Source organism: Symphalangus syndactylus, chromosome 20, assembly GCF_028878055.3.
Source record: "Symphalangus syndactylus isolate Jambi chromosome 20, NHGRI_mSymSyn1-v2.1_pri, whole genome shotgun sequence".
Taxonomy (NCBI): domain Eukaryota; kingdom Metazoa; phylum Chordata; class Mammalia; order Primates; family Hylobatidae; genus Symphalangus; species Symphalangus syndactylus.
The window spans coordinates 46,909,123-46,924,941 of NC_072442.2; the positions used below are offsets into that span (position 1 = coordinate 46,909,123).

The 15,819-nt window shown below is 55.1% G+C and overlaps 1 protein-coding gene across 5 annotated transcripts in view; it reads left to right on the top strand.

Annotated features, from left to right (window-relative positions):
* The window catches only part of CRHR1 (corticotropin releasing hormone receptor 1), a 52,513-nt gene that overhangs the window by 26,828 nt on the left and 9,866 nt on the right, over positions 1 to 15,819 (top strand). For 4 of the 5 annotated variants that reach the window (XM_055257681.2, XM_055257683.2, XM_055257684.2 and 1 more), the window contains exons 3-4: positions 5,403 to 5,522; positions 10,308 to 10,393. In XM_055257681.2, coding sequence (XP_055113656.1) covers positions 5,403 to 5,522; positions 10,308 to 10,393 — 206 coding nt within the window. The remainder of the gene's footprint in view (positions 1 to 5,402; positions 5,523 to 10,307; positions 10,394 to 15,819) is intronic. The other variant, XM_055257686.2, reaches the window with a different exon arrangement.

The following is a 15,819-nucleotide window of genomic DNA, read 5'->3' on the forward strand; positions in this document are numbered from 1 at the left end:
GACGTAACTGGGACAGTGCCAGGTTCCAGCTTCCTCTGAAGTTATCCACTATAGGTGGATCTGCCAAGCACGTGTGGACCCTGAGCCTGATGGGAGGCAAACTGTGTAACCTACTTGGGGGAAGAAGCCAGTGCCCGATTGTGCACAGCATTAAATAGGCCACCTTCAAAGGGTTCTTACCTGTTCATTAAAGCAGCCCTCCCAGGACCCTGACCTGGCAGGGTTTCTTCCCTGGCACGTGGGAGCCCTCCCACCTGTCCTCTGCTCTCCCTTTGCAGGGATTTCAGGCAGTCTGACCAGAATGCAGGCCCCGCGCATTTGTTCTGTGCACGTGTGGGGAAGGAGGAAGATATAGGACCGGTTTTTGCATTACTTTAGCCCACTTGACTCCCGCAGCTCACCCCCAACCTAAAGGCCTGTGGTGACTAAGGCTGGTGAGTGGGTTGGTTCTACTCCCACATCCCCAACCAGGAAAGACCCTGAAGGCATCTACCTGCCCCGTGAATGAGGGAGTGAGCCGCAGACTGATAGGAACGTTGACACCTCAGACACACCAAGCACACACCTGCTCCGGGGCCCTTGTACTTGCAGTTGCCTCTGCCGAGAACACTTTCCCCCCAGGTTTTCTCCCTCACTTCCTTTAGGTATCTGCTTAAATGGTAGTGCTTTAGAAGCCACCACACTGAAATAGCACCTTTGTCAGCCTTTATCTCTTTGCACTGCTTAGTTTTTGTCCATAGTATTTCTCACTGGTTAACAGAAATGTATGTGTGTGTTTGCTGCTTCTCCACTAGAATGTAAGCACCATGAGAACAGGGCATTTATTTTATTCATTATTATATCCCAAGCCCCTTGAACATTTCTTAGGTAGTCAGTAAATAACAGCTGTCTCTTGGTATCCATGGGGGACTGGTTCCAGAACTCTCCATGAATATCAAAATGCAGGGATGCCCAAGTCACTGATATAAAATGAAGTAGTATTTGCATATAACCTATGCACACCCTCCTGTATACTTTAAATCATCTCTAGATTATTTCTAATACCTAATACAATGTAAACGTTATATAAACATAAATAGCTGTTATACTGTACTGTTTAGGGAATAATGACAAGAAAAAAGTCTGTACGTGTTCAGTACACTTTTCCCCAAAACCTATGGATATGGAGAAACAACTGTACTTGTTAAAGAAAGAGCAAAGTCACTATTCCTTAATTTACCAGGAGAGGCACTGTGGGACAGGGAGCTGTCAGGAGGCGTTGGCACCAAACAGCACCTCTGCCTTTGTGCAGCTGGCTGGTAAATTGGCTTGGCTATTTGCAAGGCTGGATTACTCTGGTCCAAATTCCTCCTCATCCCAGGACTATGGCAGCTGAGTGGGAAAATACCTCCACCTGCCAGGACAGCAGAAGAGGTCGGCTTTTGTGGCCCTGGGACTGGAGGGAGGGGACATTGGCCCAAGAATCAGAAGGTCCTTGAGGTCCTTATAGCCATCAAGCTGAGTGACACAGAAACTGACTTCCTGCCTTCTCCCCTTCCCAGCTAGGGGATGGACACCCTCTCTGTCCCCAGCACCTGTGAAATGATCTTTCTCTGTGCCTCCTTGTCCTGACTTTCCACCTGCCTCTCCCTATTTCTTCCTTAGTGTCTTCTTCTCCCTCTTCTTTCCTCTGTCTCCCCACCTCTCTCCTGGCCCACTTGGCCTCCCACCTCCCTCCCTCTCTGCCTGTTTTCTCCCCCTCATTGTAGTCCGGTGGCTTAAATGAGTGGCATGAATTAAGTCATGCAAAGCGCCTTTCACAGTGCCTGGTATATATTATAGTAGTGTCCAACAAATATTCCCCATCAAGTCCTATACACGATTTCCCTTCTGAGGCCTTGTCCCTACCGGATCCCAGGGACCCCCCTCCCCCCACTCTCCCTCACTCTCCTCCTCCCTGGACTCGGTGTTCGCAGGATGCAGGACGGCGATCTGAAATCCTTGTGGGGATTTCAGACACAGAGACACTAAGGCCCAGAGAGGGCAGGACCCCGAGGCGTTGTGGGAAGGCACCGAGCCCACAAGGCAGTCCCAGGCCGGAAAGTCCAGTGGACAGTGCCAACTGGCCAGGAGCGTGGCGCCTGAGGCCCTGTCCTGCTGCCTCCTCCCTGCCCTTGACCTCTAGGTGCCCTCCCTTCTAACTCCACTCTGCTGCTGAGGCCCTGGCGCCTTTGGCCATGCACCCCCCCGACCCCGCACCCCCCACCCCAAGCCCCTGACCCAGCGGGAGCGCTGACCTTTCACTCGGGGAAGGGGGAACTTTTGTCTCCTTGCCTCTTCATTTGGCTTCTCTTCCCTGTTCTTGCAGCCTCTCTCTCCCTTTCTTCCCGTCTCACACAGACTTTCAATTCCTTCCAGGATTTTCTGGGCTCTTAATGTAAAGGTCGCCACCGATGCTGTGTCCCGGGCGCCCCCTCTACGCATCCTTATGAGCTGCGGGGGCCAGGAGGGAGGGGGAGGTGCGGCGCTGCTGGGGAACTGGAGTCAGCTCTACGATCGAGGGGCAGCTGCCCAGATCAGGGCCAGCTGTGCAGCTGTGGGCAGCACCCTGAGCTGGCATCAAAAGATGAGCATTCAAAATCCACTCCCGTCTCAGTGTCTTTGGTTACTGATTGTCTCGGAATAAGCCATTTGACCACTTTGGCCTCAGTTTTCTTATCTGTAAAACAAGAGAGAATAAGCACCCATGGTGGCATAGTAGGTGGCTGGGAACCGTACCACAGAGGAGAGGCAAATGGCTTCTGACCTGCCCACCCCTTGAAGGTCTCCATGTCCCTGGCCAGCTGTGGACAAGGTCAGGCCTTTGGTTAGAGCCCTTAGAGCTCCCAGCAGTGGCCGGTGCAGGTCCTCTAGGCCAGAAGGCCCATCCTGAGTGGCTGGCTTCTGCTTCAACCCTGGCCTGGTCCTGGCTGTGGCTGGTGCCCAGTCCTTTCCTGCCCTCCATGCCTTGCGAAAGCAAGGCGCAAGAAGACTGGCCGGGGAAGGGAAGAAGGGAGGGCAGGTGCCACACTGACGGAGAGGGTGTGTTCCGTGTGTTCATTCCAGATGCTGCCACATGGAACATCACATTGAAGCCTAGCTCACTAGATACTGTGGATGAATGAGTGAGGAGTGAAAGAGCAAGCTACTGAGGAAGGTACAATGGTGCCATTAAATGAGATGGCGTATGTCATGCAGCTGACATGTGCCTGGCACACAGTCAGCCCTCAACAAACGCTGCTCCCTTCCTGCTGTCCCCTTAACTGTCCCTCACCCCCGTGACTGACTCACAATGTGGCGTAATGGAAAGAGCACTAGATTTAGAGTCCAAAATACCTGCCTATGAGTGTTAGTTCTTTCACCCATTGACCCATGACCTTGGAAAAGTCACCTGACTTCCCTGGGCCTCAGTTTCTTCATCTGTAAAAAGGAAATAGTCACATTGCCAGATGTATGAAGATCAGACGAAATCGATGAAGAAGAGCTTTGAAACCGCAGGGCGTGGCCGCTATACGATCCTCCCCTCCCCACGGCCGCATGCTCCCAGCTCTCCCCCCAAGTCTCTGTGCCCGGGCTCAACACTGTCAGCAGGGTCCAGGACAGGTTAAAATCCCAGCCTGGCACGCCCTTGCCTCAGATGGCCCTGCTTCATCACTCCACTGCTTCCACCGCCACTCCGTGATAACATCCACAGAGACTCTGCTGTGGCACAGCACCTGGGCTTGGCCCACTCCAGCCGCCTGGCCCGCAGTCACCTCGTGTCCATTAAGCCCCAATCCAGATTTCTTTCTCTTTCAATTAAGCCACTTGGCCTGAAGGCCTCTGCCCCTTGAGTCCTGATTTGCACAAATGCCCTATGAATAGCTTTGATTAGAAAGAAAAACCAGCATTTGGTACAAGTGCTGCTCGGCACTGCCCTGAGTCCAACGGGGAAAGGAAGCCAATTTAACCCAGTGCTGTTTCCTGAGAGATTGGGGACAAGCTAATTTGGGGAGGAGATGGCAGGCAGCCCCAGCCAGGGCTTGGCAGCTGCTAAGGCCTCGGCCCAAGCCTGAAGAGGCTGCCCCCACCCGCGCTGGCTCATGGTTCCTGGCCCTCCCTGGCTTGTCTGTCCACTTTTGTGCCAATTCTAGGTTATTAACCTGGGGACACTGGGGCTCAAAAGGACTGGTGTGCCAGCCTCACTCAGAGGGAGGCACTAAAAGGCAGGGAAAGAAGGGGCAGCCTCAGGGGGGGTGCCAGGACTGTGCCAGCCCCCACCCTTTGGAGGCCATATCCACCCTCCCCTCCTGAAGTGTCACCGGGCCTCAACTCTGCCCCAACATCCTCTCTCGCGCGCGCGCTCTCTCTGTCTCCTCCAAAAAGCAAATATTTGGAAGGGGCCTTTGACATCCTCTTTCTAGTTCAGATGTTTATATCTCTTTGAGTCACAGACCCCTTTGAGAATCTAATGAAAGCCATGGACCTATTTCCCCATTAAAATGCATGTATACACCAATATTTTCATTACATTCAGGGTCTCTGCGAACTGTTGAAGTTTCCATTGGGCTGAGATTAAGAATTTCTGATATGGTTCAACCACTTTATTTTATTATAGATAAAGACAAGACACTAAGGCCCAGAGAGGGCAAGTGACTTGCCTATGATCTCACAGCAAATTAGTGGCGCAGCCCATTCTGACGCCGTGGGCCCAGACTCCCAGTTCAGTGTCCTTTCCACTCCCCCAGCTGGTGTCTCCCTGCCTTTCCTCTCCATAGCTCACTTCTCCGTCAATCCTGTCCTAGGGCCCTGCACAGAACAAAGTACACACGACATATGGTCAGTAAGTGTGGTTAACAAGCCAGCCGGAAGAAGGAACAGGCCAGCCGGAAGAAGGGCCAACTTCATTTAGCTGGTTCTTCCCTGCAGGGCCAGGGTAGATGTGGTTTGATTGCAGAGACATGTGAGGGGCTGGATCAGTGGTTGGATGGGTCTGTTCCAGGGTATTCCTGTGACGTCTCAGAGCTCCAGGCTATCACCATGTGAGGGACCAAAAGAAGTGTCCTTAGGCTACAGAGCAGGGGACCAGAAGCATGCCCAGGCTTCCTCTAAATGCCAGGACCTTAGCTTTTAACACCCACCACCTCCAGCCATCTCTGTTCCTCCTCTGCTCTGGAACCCATGCTGGCTCCCTAGTACCATAGCATCAGATTCAGATTTCTTCCCCTTGTGTCTTCTTTGCATAGGATGAGCTCATTTCTGCACTGGTCATTGTTGTCATCCTGTCCCTAGTTGGTGTGAGTGGGAACGAGTGGGGAGGTGGGCAGAACTCTGGAATGTCCTCTGCCTGCCTGGGGCCTTGGCCGGATATCTTGCTGTGCCTTACCAGCCGTCTCTGCCCCCAGGACTGCAGTGCAACGCATCCGTGGACCTCATTGGCACCTGCTGGCCCCGCAGCCCTGCAGGGCAGCTAGTGGTTCGGCCCTGCCCTGCCTTTTTCTATGGTGTCCGCTACAACACCACAAGTAAGGAAGAAGTGGAGGGTGGACCATCTGCTGGGAGGTGGGACAGGATGGGGAGAGCTTGGAGGTGGGGGAAGTAAGAATGACGATGACAGTTAATGGTAATACCTCTTGTGGGGATCGCCCCTGTTTTCCAAAGGTCAGCGCTGTATTCTCCCGGGTGCCCTGTGCTCATTACTGGTGATTCTCACAACACCCTTGCAAGTCACTATCACGCCTCCTATAACTAAGGCCCCTGGGGCTCAGGGAGGTTAGGGAACTTGCCCCGTTGGCAGCTGGTAAGGGGTGAAGCTGGAGTTTGCATCCACTCTGTCTGGCACCTTCTTCTGCCATTAAGCTTCAGGTTAGTCTGTTTAGGCCTACTGTAATACCATGAAGCAGGGCAGGAATGATCAGAGCCCCAGCTGTGTGAATGAGAACCCTGAGTCGAGAGGTTCTGAGGCCTACCCCGGGCCCTCCAGCCAGGAGGCAGGGGACCCAGAGTTTTAGATGCACAGGCACGGGCTCAACTTGCATCCTGGATTTGTAGGTGGAGTGGGGACAGGACGGGGTTGACCCAGGGTCCGTCGGATACTTGATCCTCATGTAAACACCTGGCTCCCCGGAGGCCCGAAACCCCCACGGCCGGGCTTTGCAGCTCCCTGCTATTTCGCCTGCCACTCTCAGAATTAATTTGCTCTCCCCTGTCAATGAGTCAGGTCCCCGCTTATCAAGAGAGCAACAGCTGCAGGTCAGGGGCCCTAACCTACCTGAGGGGAGGCTGGGGGCCTGATCCCTGCAATTGGGGCCTCCTGTGTGCACCCTTGGGTCCTGGTGGTCTTGAACTCAGAGTCCCAAGAGGGCACAGGGGTGAGCCCAGACACCATGTAGTTTACTCCAAGACTCACTGTGTGGCCTCCCAGCACATCGTGGCCCCTCATCTGGCCCTCAGCCCCTCATCTGAGGATGGAGAGGGCTGGATGGCTTGGCTTCTAAGATGTCTTCCAGCTCCAAACTCCCAAATTCCTTCTCCTGCCCCTCTTTCCTCTACCAGATGGATTTGGGGGGTTAAGGTTGGGGGCTACAGCAGAGGAGTGGGAAGACCCAGCCAGAGAGTGACTCCCCAGGGAGTGACCTGGGAGGCCAGGGCAGGACAGGAGGCTGGGGCAGCCAGATCTAGCAGCCTCGTTTGTCTGTACCATGTCCTGGCCATGGGAGGGACTCGGGAGAGGGAGAAGACACACTGGGAGGGGCTTGGGGACCGAGGGGAGGAAGTGCAGAAAGGAAGAAGGGCCTCTTGGCCGGGTCAGTCCAAGGGGTGCACAGTTGGCCAGCCCCCAATATAGTCAGGCCCATTTTGTAATAAGGAAATTGAGGCACAGAGAGGCTAATAACCTATCGGAGGTCACAGAGCCTGGAGGCAGGGTCACAGCCCAGGGACGATAACTCTCACGATGCTGGGGGCTGAGTCCTTCTGGAGCCCCTAGGAAGGAGGCAGCATCTGCACATCAGAGGAGCTTCTGGGAGGAGGCACCAGTTCCTGTCATGTCCACTTCCAGAGTGATTCTCATGTCTGGCCCTACCTGCCCCCACTCCCCAGCGCCACTGCCCAGCCTCAGGTTTCAGATCTGAGTCGGTCACTCCTTCACTTGGAATCCACTCTTCTGTGGCCTCTGTGGTCAGGCCCGTGCTCCTGGGTGGGGCCAGCCAGGCTGTCTGTGGTCATGGCCCTGTCGCCCTTTGCAGACAGCCTTGGCCACCACCCGTGAGTTCCCTCTACTCCCGTTGCAAAGGGTTACTTGACAGGCTCCAGATAAACATTTTCAGCCCTCAGTGCCTGGGCACACACTTCACTTGCTGGCCCTGCCTGAAGTGGCAGCCCAGGAGTCCTAGATTCTCATTCCAGCTGCATCTACAGCTGGTTAAGGAGCCCTTGGCACAGACCTTCTGTGGGCCTCAGTTTCTCCACCTGCAGAATGGGTGGGAGGATTGAGTGTGGTGCCCTCTAGGCTCCCCCATGCTTCCCTCTGTGATCCCAGGAAAGGAGCTGGGGTGATGGCCCCTCGACATGGGGTCAGTCTGTGAGGGCAGGGCTGGAAGACCCCTTTCCAGATGCCCCCAGTGCCAGATGAGGTGGAGCACGCCCGTGCAGTCAGTCGCAAGTGGGTACCCAGAGCTGCACCTCATCATTAAGCACTAATTAATCCATTTACTGATGAGTTGCTGCCAGGGCTTCTAGGCCTTCTCCCTAATGCCCTCCCTCCTGCTGCATCCGATCTTCAAAGGGATGGGAAGCATTTCCAAAAATATCCATTTTCCCGTGATTCTTCGGGAGGACTGCTCAGCTCAGCAATTAAAGACAAGGAGGTCGCATCCTCCCTGGCAACGGCTCCCTGCTTGTTGGGCCTGCTTTCTTTCGGATCACCTCCTTTCTCCCCGTCAAAGCCTGCTCCCTCTGGGTGACCCAGCCTCTGGTGGGACTCCTGACTCTCCCCCACATGTCAAGGGGGGCAAGGGTGTTGACAAAAGGGGGCTCCTCCCACAATATCCACCAGTACCCTTTGATGGGGACAAGTGACACGCTCTGAGTCTCATGTAAGGTTATATAAATACAGCTCCAAGACAATAATAATAAAAATAACAGCCAACATCACATGCCAGGTACAGTTCCAAGCACCTTGTGCATGTTAACTAAAAATACTCAACTCTTGATGTAGGAGCCGCTATTCAGATGCTCTAACTTACAGAGGAGGAAGCTGACAGGTTTCGGGATTTGCCCAAGGTCACACAGCTAGTGGAAGGTAGTGCCAGGATTTGACCCTAGGCTGTCTGGGTCCAGGGGCCACGCTCTTAGCACTACTCCATGCTGCCTCTTAACTCGAGAACCACCCCACCCCATCCCACCACCCCCGGGCCCCTTCCAGCCAGATCTCTGTCCCAAAGCCCCTATCCCTGGAGGTATTTCAGAGCAGCCTCTGGTCCCGGGACTTCCCAGCCATGGCAGAGACACTAGGTTCCCCTGGTTCCTCGCCTCGCCCTCCCCTCAGACCTCCATGAAAATCCACTGGGTGAGCCTCAGCCCTCTGGTAACTCATCCCTCATTTGGCAATTAGGAGAGAATCAGCAGCCTCTTCACCAACTCTGCCCAAGGGCCTGAGGCTCCCCGAGACTGCGGTCCACTGACATGGAAGTGCTTTAAAAATCCATTTAGCCAGATCTCCCACTGGCCAGCTGTAGCTGAGCAGCTCCTCAGCAGGGGGACCAGGGAGGGGAATGGAGGGGAGTAGATCAAGAGAGGAGGAGGGGCCACGTCTGCCTTTCAGCCCTGGAGGCCGGGACGGGCTCCCTGTCATCACCTTCTTGTCCTGATGCTGCCAGCAGAGGCAGCTCCCAGGCTGGATTGTCCCTTGGGGATCAACCAGTCCAGCCCTTCCTTTTATAAATGAGAAGGGGTCCCCAGAGGTCAGTCATGCAGCACGGCAGCAGCTCAGCTGGTCCCAGGGCCCCAGCCTCTAGATCCTCGCAGGGTTCTGCCCCATGGGGCTCCAGACTCAAGGACTGGGACTCCGGCAGCTTTCCCAACCCTCTTCCAGCCCCAAGGGCCAGTGAGAGCCACAGGAAGGCCTACAGCGAGGGAGGCTCCAGGGGAGATACTCAGGGCTTCATTTCTCTGCCAGGCAGTTCTGCCTGAAGTCAGAGCCAGAATTAACTCAAGGAAGCATGTTTAGAGCTACTGATGCCAGAGCCGGGTACAGGGTGGGGTGGGGCGACTTCTGCCAGGAGAGAAGATGAGATGGAATTTAGAACTCACTCTGTCCCTTCCCAGCTAAGTTTTAGGACCCTGGAGCTCAAGCCTGGTAGGCATGAAGGAGGGTGAGGGGAACACGTTGGGCAGCTCTGCCCATCCCAGGGCCCTAAAGCCAGGCGTCAATTCAGCTCACAGGGCCCCTCCCCATCTCCTTAGAAGGTGACAGGTTCTGGGCCACAGTCCAGGCCGGTGGCTGCACAAACCTCCATATGTCCCTGGGCCACTCTCCTGCCTTCTTCCTTGAGTGACATGGGCCAGGCTAGGAGCAGCTGTGGCAGACCTGAGTGATGACATCTCCCCACACATGCCTGTCACCTGTCATTTTCTGTCCAAGAGACCTCCATCATGGATGTTCCCCCCACCCACCGACCACGACCTTCCAACACAGGCCCGCTATGGGGAAGTGCCACCATGGGGACCTTCCCCAAGATCTGCCCCGTGAACTCTGAGTCCCCACGTGCAGCACGGCCAGTGAGGACCTCCCACGGCAGCCTCTGTGAGATGGCTCTACCACAAGAAGCCCTGTCATGCCACCTGCCACGTGAGCTGTCACCGCATACCCTTCCACTGTGTCATGCCCAGCCTCATGAAAATTGACTCATGAGGTCTCACCATTTTTTTGCTGTCTTGCAAGACCCCTGAAAAGGAGATTTCTCAGAAGAGCACCTAGCCGTCATCTGCCACCACATAACGACTTGCAAAGAAACAGCCCAGGGAGCTGGCCAAGCCTGTCCACGGGCCAGTCCTGTGGGCATGATCATGCCAGCTTGAGTGGGCAGAGCCGGGGGAGCCACCAACCCCTGCTGGAGGCCAATGGGCAGAAAGAGGCAGGAAGATGGGGGTGGTAAGGAAGCCCCTCTCCCCAGCTTCACTCCACAGCACCCAGCCAGCAGGTGCCTGTGCTGGCGATCTACAGATCCACCTACGCATCCATCTGGGCCAGGATGGTCAGGCAGGGGCCTGGCTGCCCCGCCATCACTGCCTCTCTCTTCCTTTTCCAGACAATGGCTACCGGGAGTGCCTGGCCAATGGCAGCTGGGCCGCCCGCGTGAATTACTCCGAGTGCCAGGAGATCCTCAATGAGGAGGTGAGGCTGAGCCGAACAAGGCTGCCCATATGGATGGGGGGTCCAGGGTCCCTAGCAGAGTTTTGTGCCTGCTACTTGGAGTCAGGGAGCCAGAGGCTAATGTCAAGGCCCTGCCCTAGCGAAGCTGACTGGGGAGCTGGAGCTGTCGACTTGGAAATGGCCCATGAGCAGGCGCCCTCGAGGGCAGGCTGGACGAATGGGGCACTGGGCAGGCTCTGATGGTGATGAGATGGGTCCTTGTTCCTTCCTTCCTTCTCCCTGTGCTCATCGGGCAGCCACTTGCACTGGGCATGGGACTGTCCTGGGGGTGCAAAGGGAGACCAGACTCGGTCACAGGAGTCCCACCCTTTTCCACCACACACGCCTGAGAGATACATCTAATTCCAGCCACAGGGCTATATGGGAACCAGGGACAGGATGGAGATAGCAATGCAGTTTGAAAAAGCCCTTGGGGGCCGGGCGCGGTGGCTCAAGCCTGTAATCCCAGCACTTTGGGAGGCCGAGGCGGGTGGATCACGAGGTCAGGAGATCGAGACCATCCTGGCTAACACAGTGAAACTCCGTCTCTACTAAAAAATACAAAAAATTAGCCGGGCGTGTTGGCGGGCGCCTGTGGTCCCAGCTACTCGGGAGGCTGAGGCAGGAGAATGGCGTGAACCCAGGAGGTGGAGGTTGTGGTGAGCCGAGATCGCGCCACTGCACTCCAGCCTGGGGGACAGAGAAAGACTCCGTCTAAAAAAAAAAAAAAAAAAAAAAAAGAAAAAGCCCTTGGAAAGCCTTTTAAAATGTTAAATGTTTTTGAGCAGATACTGCTTACACAGAATTCAGAAGGTACAAATGGGAATACAATGTCCCCTCCCACCCGGTCCCCAGCCACTGGATTCCCTCCCAGAGGCAACCATTTTGCCAATTTCATAAGTGTCCTTCCAGAGACATTCTCTGCATACACAAGTAATTATGTATATGTATTCTTTTTTGTTTTTACCTGAATGTTGCATATTATACACACTGTCTACACCTTGCTTTTTTCATATAATCATCTATCTTAGAGATGGTTCCATATCAGTACATAAAGAGCATCTTTATTCTTTTTGCATTTGCATAATATCACAAAATGTACCATAATTTATTTAAACCAGTCTTTATTCTCAGTCTTCAGTTATTACAAACGGTGCTACAATGAATAATCTTTGAAGGGTGATATTTGGCAGAGGCACAAATATGTCTATCCTGGAGCTGCTGCTGCCCTCGGTCTCTCCCACCCTGTCTCCTTTCCCACCCGACGCTTTCTCCCTCGGTGCTGAGGAAGGCGGGGGTCAAAGGGCGAAGGGGGGACACCCCAGGCTGTCTGAGGGCCAGGGATTCTGATTGTGGAAGAGAGAGACTGACCTAAGCAGTCCCAAGAATCCCATCGCCTAAAGATCAGAGCTGGAAGGGACCGTGGAGACTCTCCCTCCCATCTTGAGGTTCCCAGACTTGCCTGGTTATAAGAATCGTCCAGAGGCAGATCACGTGAGGTCAAGAGTTCAAGACCAGCCTGTCCAACATGGTGAAACCCCATCTCTACTAAAAATACAAAATTAGCCAGGTGTGGGGGCGCACACCTGTAATCCCAGCTACTCGGGAGGCTGAGGCAGGAGAATCGCTTGAAACCAGGAGGTGGAGGTTGCAGTGAGCTGAGATTGTGCCATTGCACTCCAGCCTGGGCAAAAAGAGCGAAACTCCATTAAAAAAAAAAAAAAAGTGGGGCCAAGTGCGGTGGCTCACGCCTGTAATCCCAGCAGTTTGGGAGGATGAGGCGGACAGATCACGAGGTCAGGAGATCAAGACCATCCTGGCTAACATGGTGAAACCTCATCTCTGCTAAAAATACAAAAATTAGGCAAGCATGGTGGCGCATCCCTGTAATCGCAGCTACTCAGGAGGCTGAGGCAGGAGAATCACTTGAACCTGGGAGGCTGAAGTTGCAGTGAGCCCAGATCTTACCACAGCACTCCAGCCTGGCGACAGAGCAAGACTCTGTCTCAAAAAAAAAAAAAAAAAAAAAATGGAATCTCCCAGAGCACTTGTCCAAATACAGGTCCGAGGGCCACACCCAACACCTAAGAAATCACACAGTCCGAGGAGGACCTGGGAATCTGTGTCTTTCATGAGTGCCCCAGGGGAGCCTTCTGATGGGGCAAAAGTGAGAAACTCTAATCTAGTGCAACCTGTTCACATTACAGATGGGGAGATTGGGGCCCAGAAAAGGGGAATGATTCACACAAGGTCACGTGGCTCTGGGAGATTCCTTTTTTTTTTTTTTTTTTTTTGAGACAGAGTCTTGCTCTGTCGCCAGGCTGGAGTGCTGTGGCGCGATCTCGGCTCACTGCAACCTCCGCCTCCCTGGTTCAAGTGATTCTCCTGCCTCAGCCTCCTGAGTAGCTGTGATTACAGGGATGCGCCACCATGCTTGGCTAATTTTTGTATTTTTGGCAGTTAAGTCAGAGCCCAGAACCCGGAGCTTTGGAGCCCAGGCTCTGCTTTGCCCACTGCCAGGTATCTGGGGTGAAACAAAGTTAACGGAGAAAGAATCACTTTCCTTCACCTATAGCTCCCACCCCGGCCCAGCAAGCTTTGGTTAGCCCCACCCCTGGCTTCGTGGCCTCAAGTCACTGAGCTAATGCGGGTCTCTGCTGTCTCCTTCCAGAAGCTGCAGCTAGGTCAATGCCTAGCTTAAAAGAATCTTGAGTTCTTCCACGGTGCTGCTCTGGCAGGGCGAGGGGCTGCCTGGCATCTCAGATCCCACAGGCCAGACCTTTGGGTGGCATTCAAGGCTGGGGTGGGTTGGTCAGTCTCCCTGATGATCTGACCCGAGCAGGGAAAGCCCTCAGCTTGCTAAGCCCCCACACGGAGAGCCCACCTGGGAAGTCTTGGGATTGGGAGGAGGGCTCCTCCTGGACTGGGGGAAAGAGGTGGGGTTCCAGGTTAGGAGACTTAGCTGGGCCAGAGGAGATGGCCTTGGGTGTGGGGGGGGGGGGGTTGGGAGTGGGCAAGACCGTTCAGGGATGTGGGGAGCCCGTAGCCTGGCACACAGTAGAGGAGGTGGGAGGAAAGGAAACAGGGCTGGTGCTCAGAAGAGTGGGTCAGTGCTGTCAGTGACTCAGGACCACACGCCATTGCACAGAGGGATGGTGTCCAGGAGGCACAGCTAAGCCACGAGGTCAGGCTGCAGGCCGCACTGTCTGTCCCAGCTTCACGCCCTGCACTCAACCCTCCTGAGGGTCAGGCGGGTCTTTGTGGTTCACCTGTCTCTCCTGCTCTAATATAAGCCCCTTCTTTTCAGTTGGCTGATGGGGACACTCGGCAGCCCCCATTTTCCCCAGCACCCTTAAAAGGCCCAAGGGCAGTAGGTTAGCCACCCTCAGCCTGCCCTGCAATGCCCACCCCTGCCAGGACAGGGGTCTCTCCCTCTGTCCACCAGCAGGGTTAGGACAAGGAAGAGGATCGGGAGCCTGGTCTCATCAGCCCCCTCTTTGCACTGCAGTGGGAATAGCACGGACCTTAGGGTTTGAGTTTCAACAGGAACCTGCTGCATGACCTTGAGGAGGCAACTTAACCTCACCAAGTTCCCAAAAATAGTGGCCAGGAATTCAGATCTCTGCTTTCTGGGGATGGAAGGGTGGTGTTGGCCTGTCTTGGCCTATGGGAGACGTTCCATTCACCTGCCGCCCCCTGTCTCTCATCTTGCCTGTGAGGTCAGGGGAGGTTGTAGTGTACACCTGGGGAAGTGACCCGCCCCACTCCCCAGCCCATCCATGCCTGGCTCTGCCACCTCTTTCCTCTGCAGCCCCTGCTGGCGTGGTGCCTAGCACTCTGGGTAATCGATTAATTTAATTAGTGAAAATGCCATTCCCTTCTGCCAGCCCCCAGCCTCGCCAGACCCCTCCCAGAACTGCAGAGGAAAGTATCTAATTAATTGAGTGGTAGGTTTCTCAGCTCTGGGCCTGGGCTAAGCCCTAATTAAGCTCCAGCGCCCTGGGGTATTGCAGATAATGGATTCACAGAAGTCTGCCTGTGAAATGGGACTTGCGAGGGCACCCCAAGGCCAGGCACCCCAGGAGATCTGCCCGCAGCCAGCATCACCAGGGGACAGGCCCCCAACTGTTGCATGCACGGCTGGCCCGGGGATGGCACTGAGCCCCCAGCACCACCCCTACACCTGCTGCCCGTATCAGCACCCTCTCCTCCCCCCACCACCTCCCCATACTACTGTTCACTCCCTTCCCCCACGTCCGACCTTCCCCCACCCACCCGACACTTGCACACACTCTATTCCCTTTCCCCACGCTCTGCTGAGCACAGGAGCCTGGGCCTCAGGCACAGCCCGGGAGGGCACACTGTGGTAGGACATGAAGCGGACTCTGGGGGTCTGGGTTTGTGGACCAAGGTTCACTGCTCACCGTGTGGGGAGAGGTGAGCGGTGGTTGGACCAGGGCTTCTGAACCGTAAAGGTGCTTTTTCCTAAAACCAAGCTCCGATTCCGTGGGCCTGGCGTAGGGCATACATTCCACTTTCCCCAAGATCTCTGCATGCTCTTCTGTGTGCTGTTGCTGGGCCAGGGGCTGCCCTTTGAGGATCGAGGGGCTGGAGTGAGTGCCCACTGCAGGGTAAGAGGAGTAGCTCTGGAAGCCTTGGTGGAGAGGAGGTGCCAGAATGGAGTGGGCACCAGTGGGGAGCTTGGAAGGGAGGTCTCATTGCCACCATCCCAGAGAGGCATCAGGACGGGTCTGGCACCACAGCGCCTGGGACGAGGTGGTGTCCTGCAGAGAGTCCAGTCAGAGTCAGCCGGGCACTAATTCCTTATTCAATTCAGGCCACTGAGGCTACAGCAGAGTGGCCTCTGCCAAGTACCACGCTGTGCCACCCTCCTTAGGGCGGGGTGCCTGCTGGTCTTAGGTCTCCAGACTGGACGGAGATGGAGTGCTGGTCAGGGCCCCAGGGGTAGCTGTGCCCATTTGTCCTTCGGACATCCCAGCTGCTTTGCTGTTATCATGGCCGTTGGTTGGGGTGTCACTGGCTGTCCCTGGGGGTGCTGCTGACTCTCCTCTCCAGGTGTCACTGGCCACCTCTCAGGGTGTTCCTGGGTGCCTCTTAAGGCCTTGCTGTCTCTCTAAATACTGCTGGCCAGAACTCTGGTTGTTATTGGAAATGTCACAGTGTCACTGGCTTCTGTCTGGGTGTCGCAGGATGTATTTGTCTCAGGGTATCAGCAGCCATCCCTCAGGCTGTCTCTCCAGCTGTCTTCTCAAGCTGTTTCTCAGGTTGCATCATGCTGATGTGGCCGATGAGAGACAGGGCTTGAACCAAGCCCAGGCCTGACTGCTCAGGGAGGCACACTGACACTTTGTCCCCCGGGAATGGTTTGGCCTGATTCTCCCTCTCGG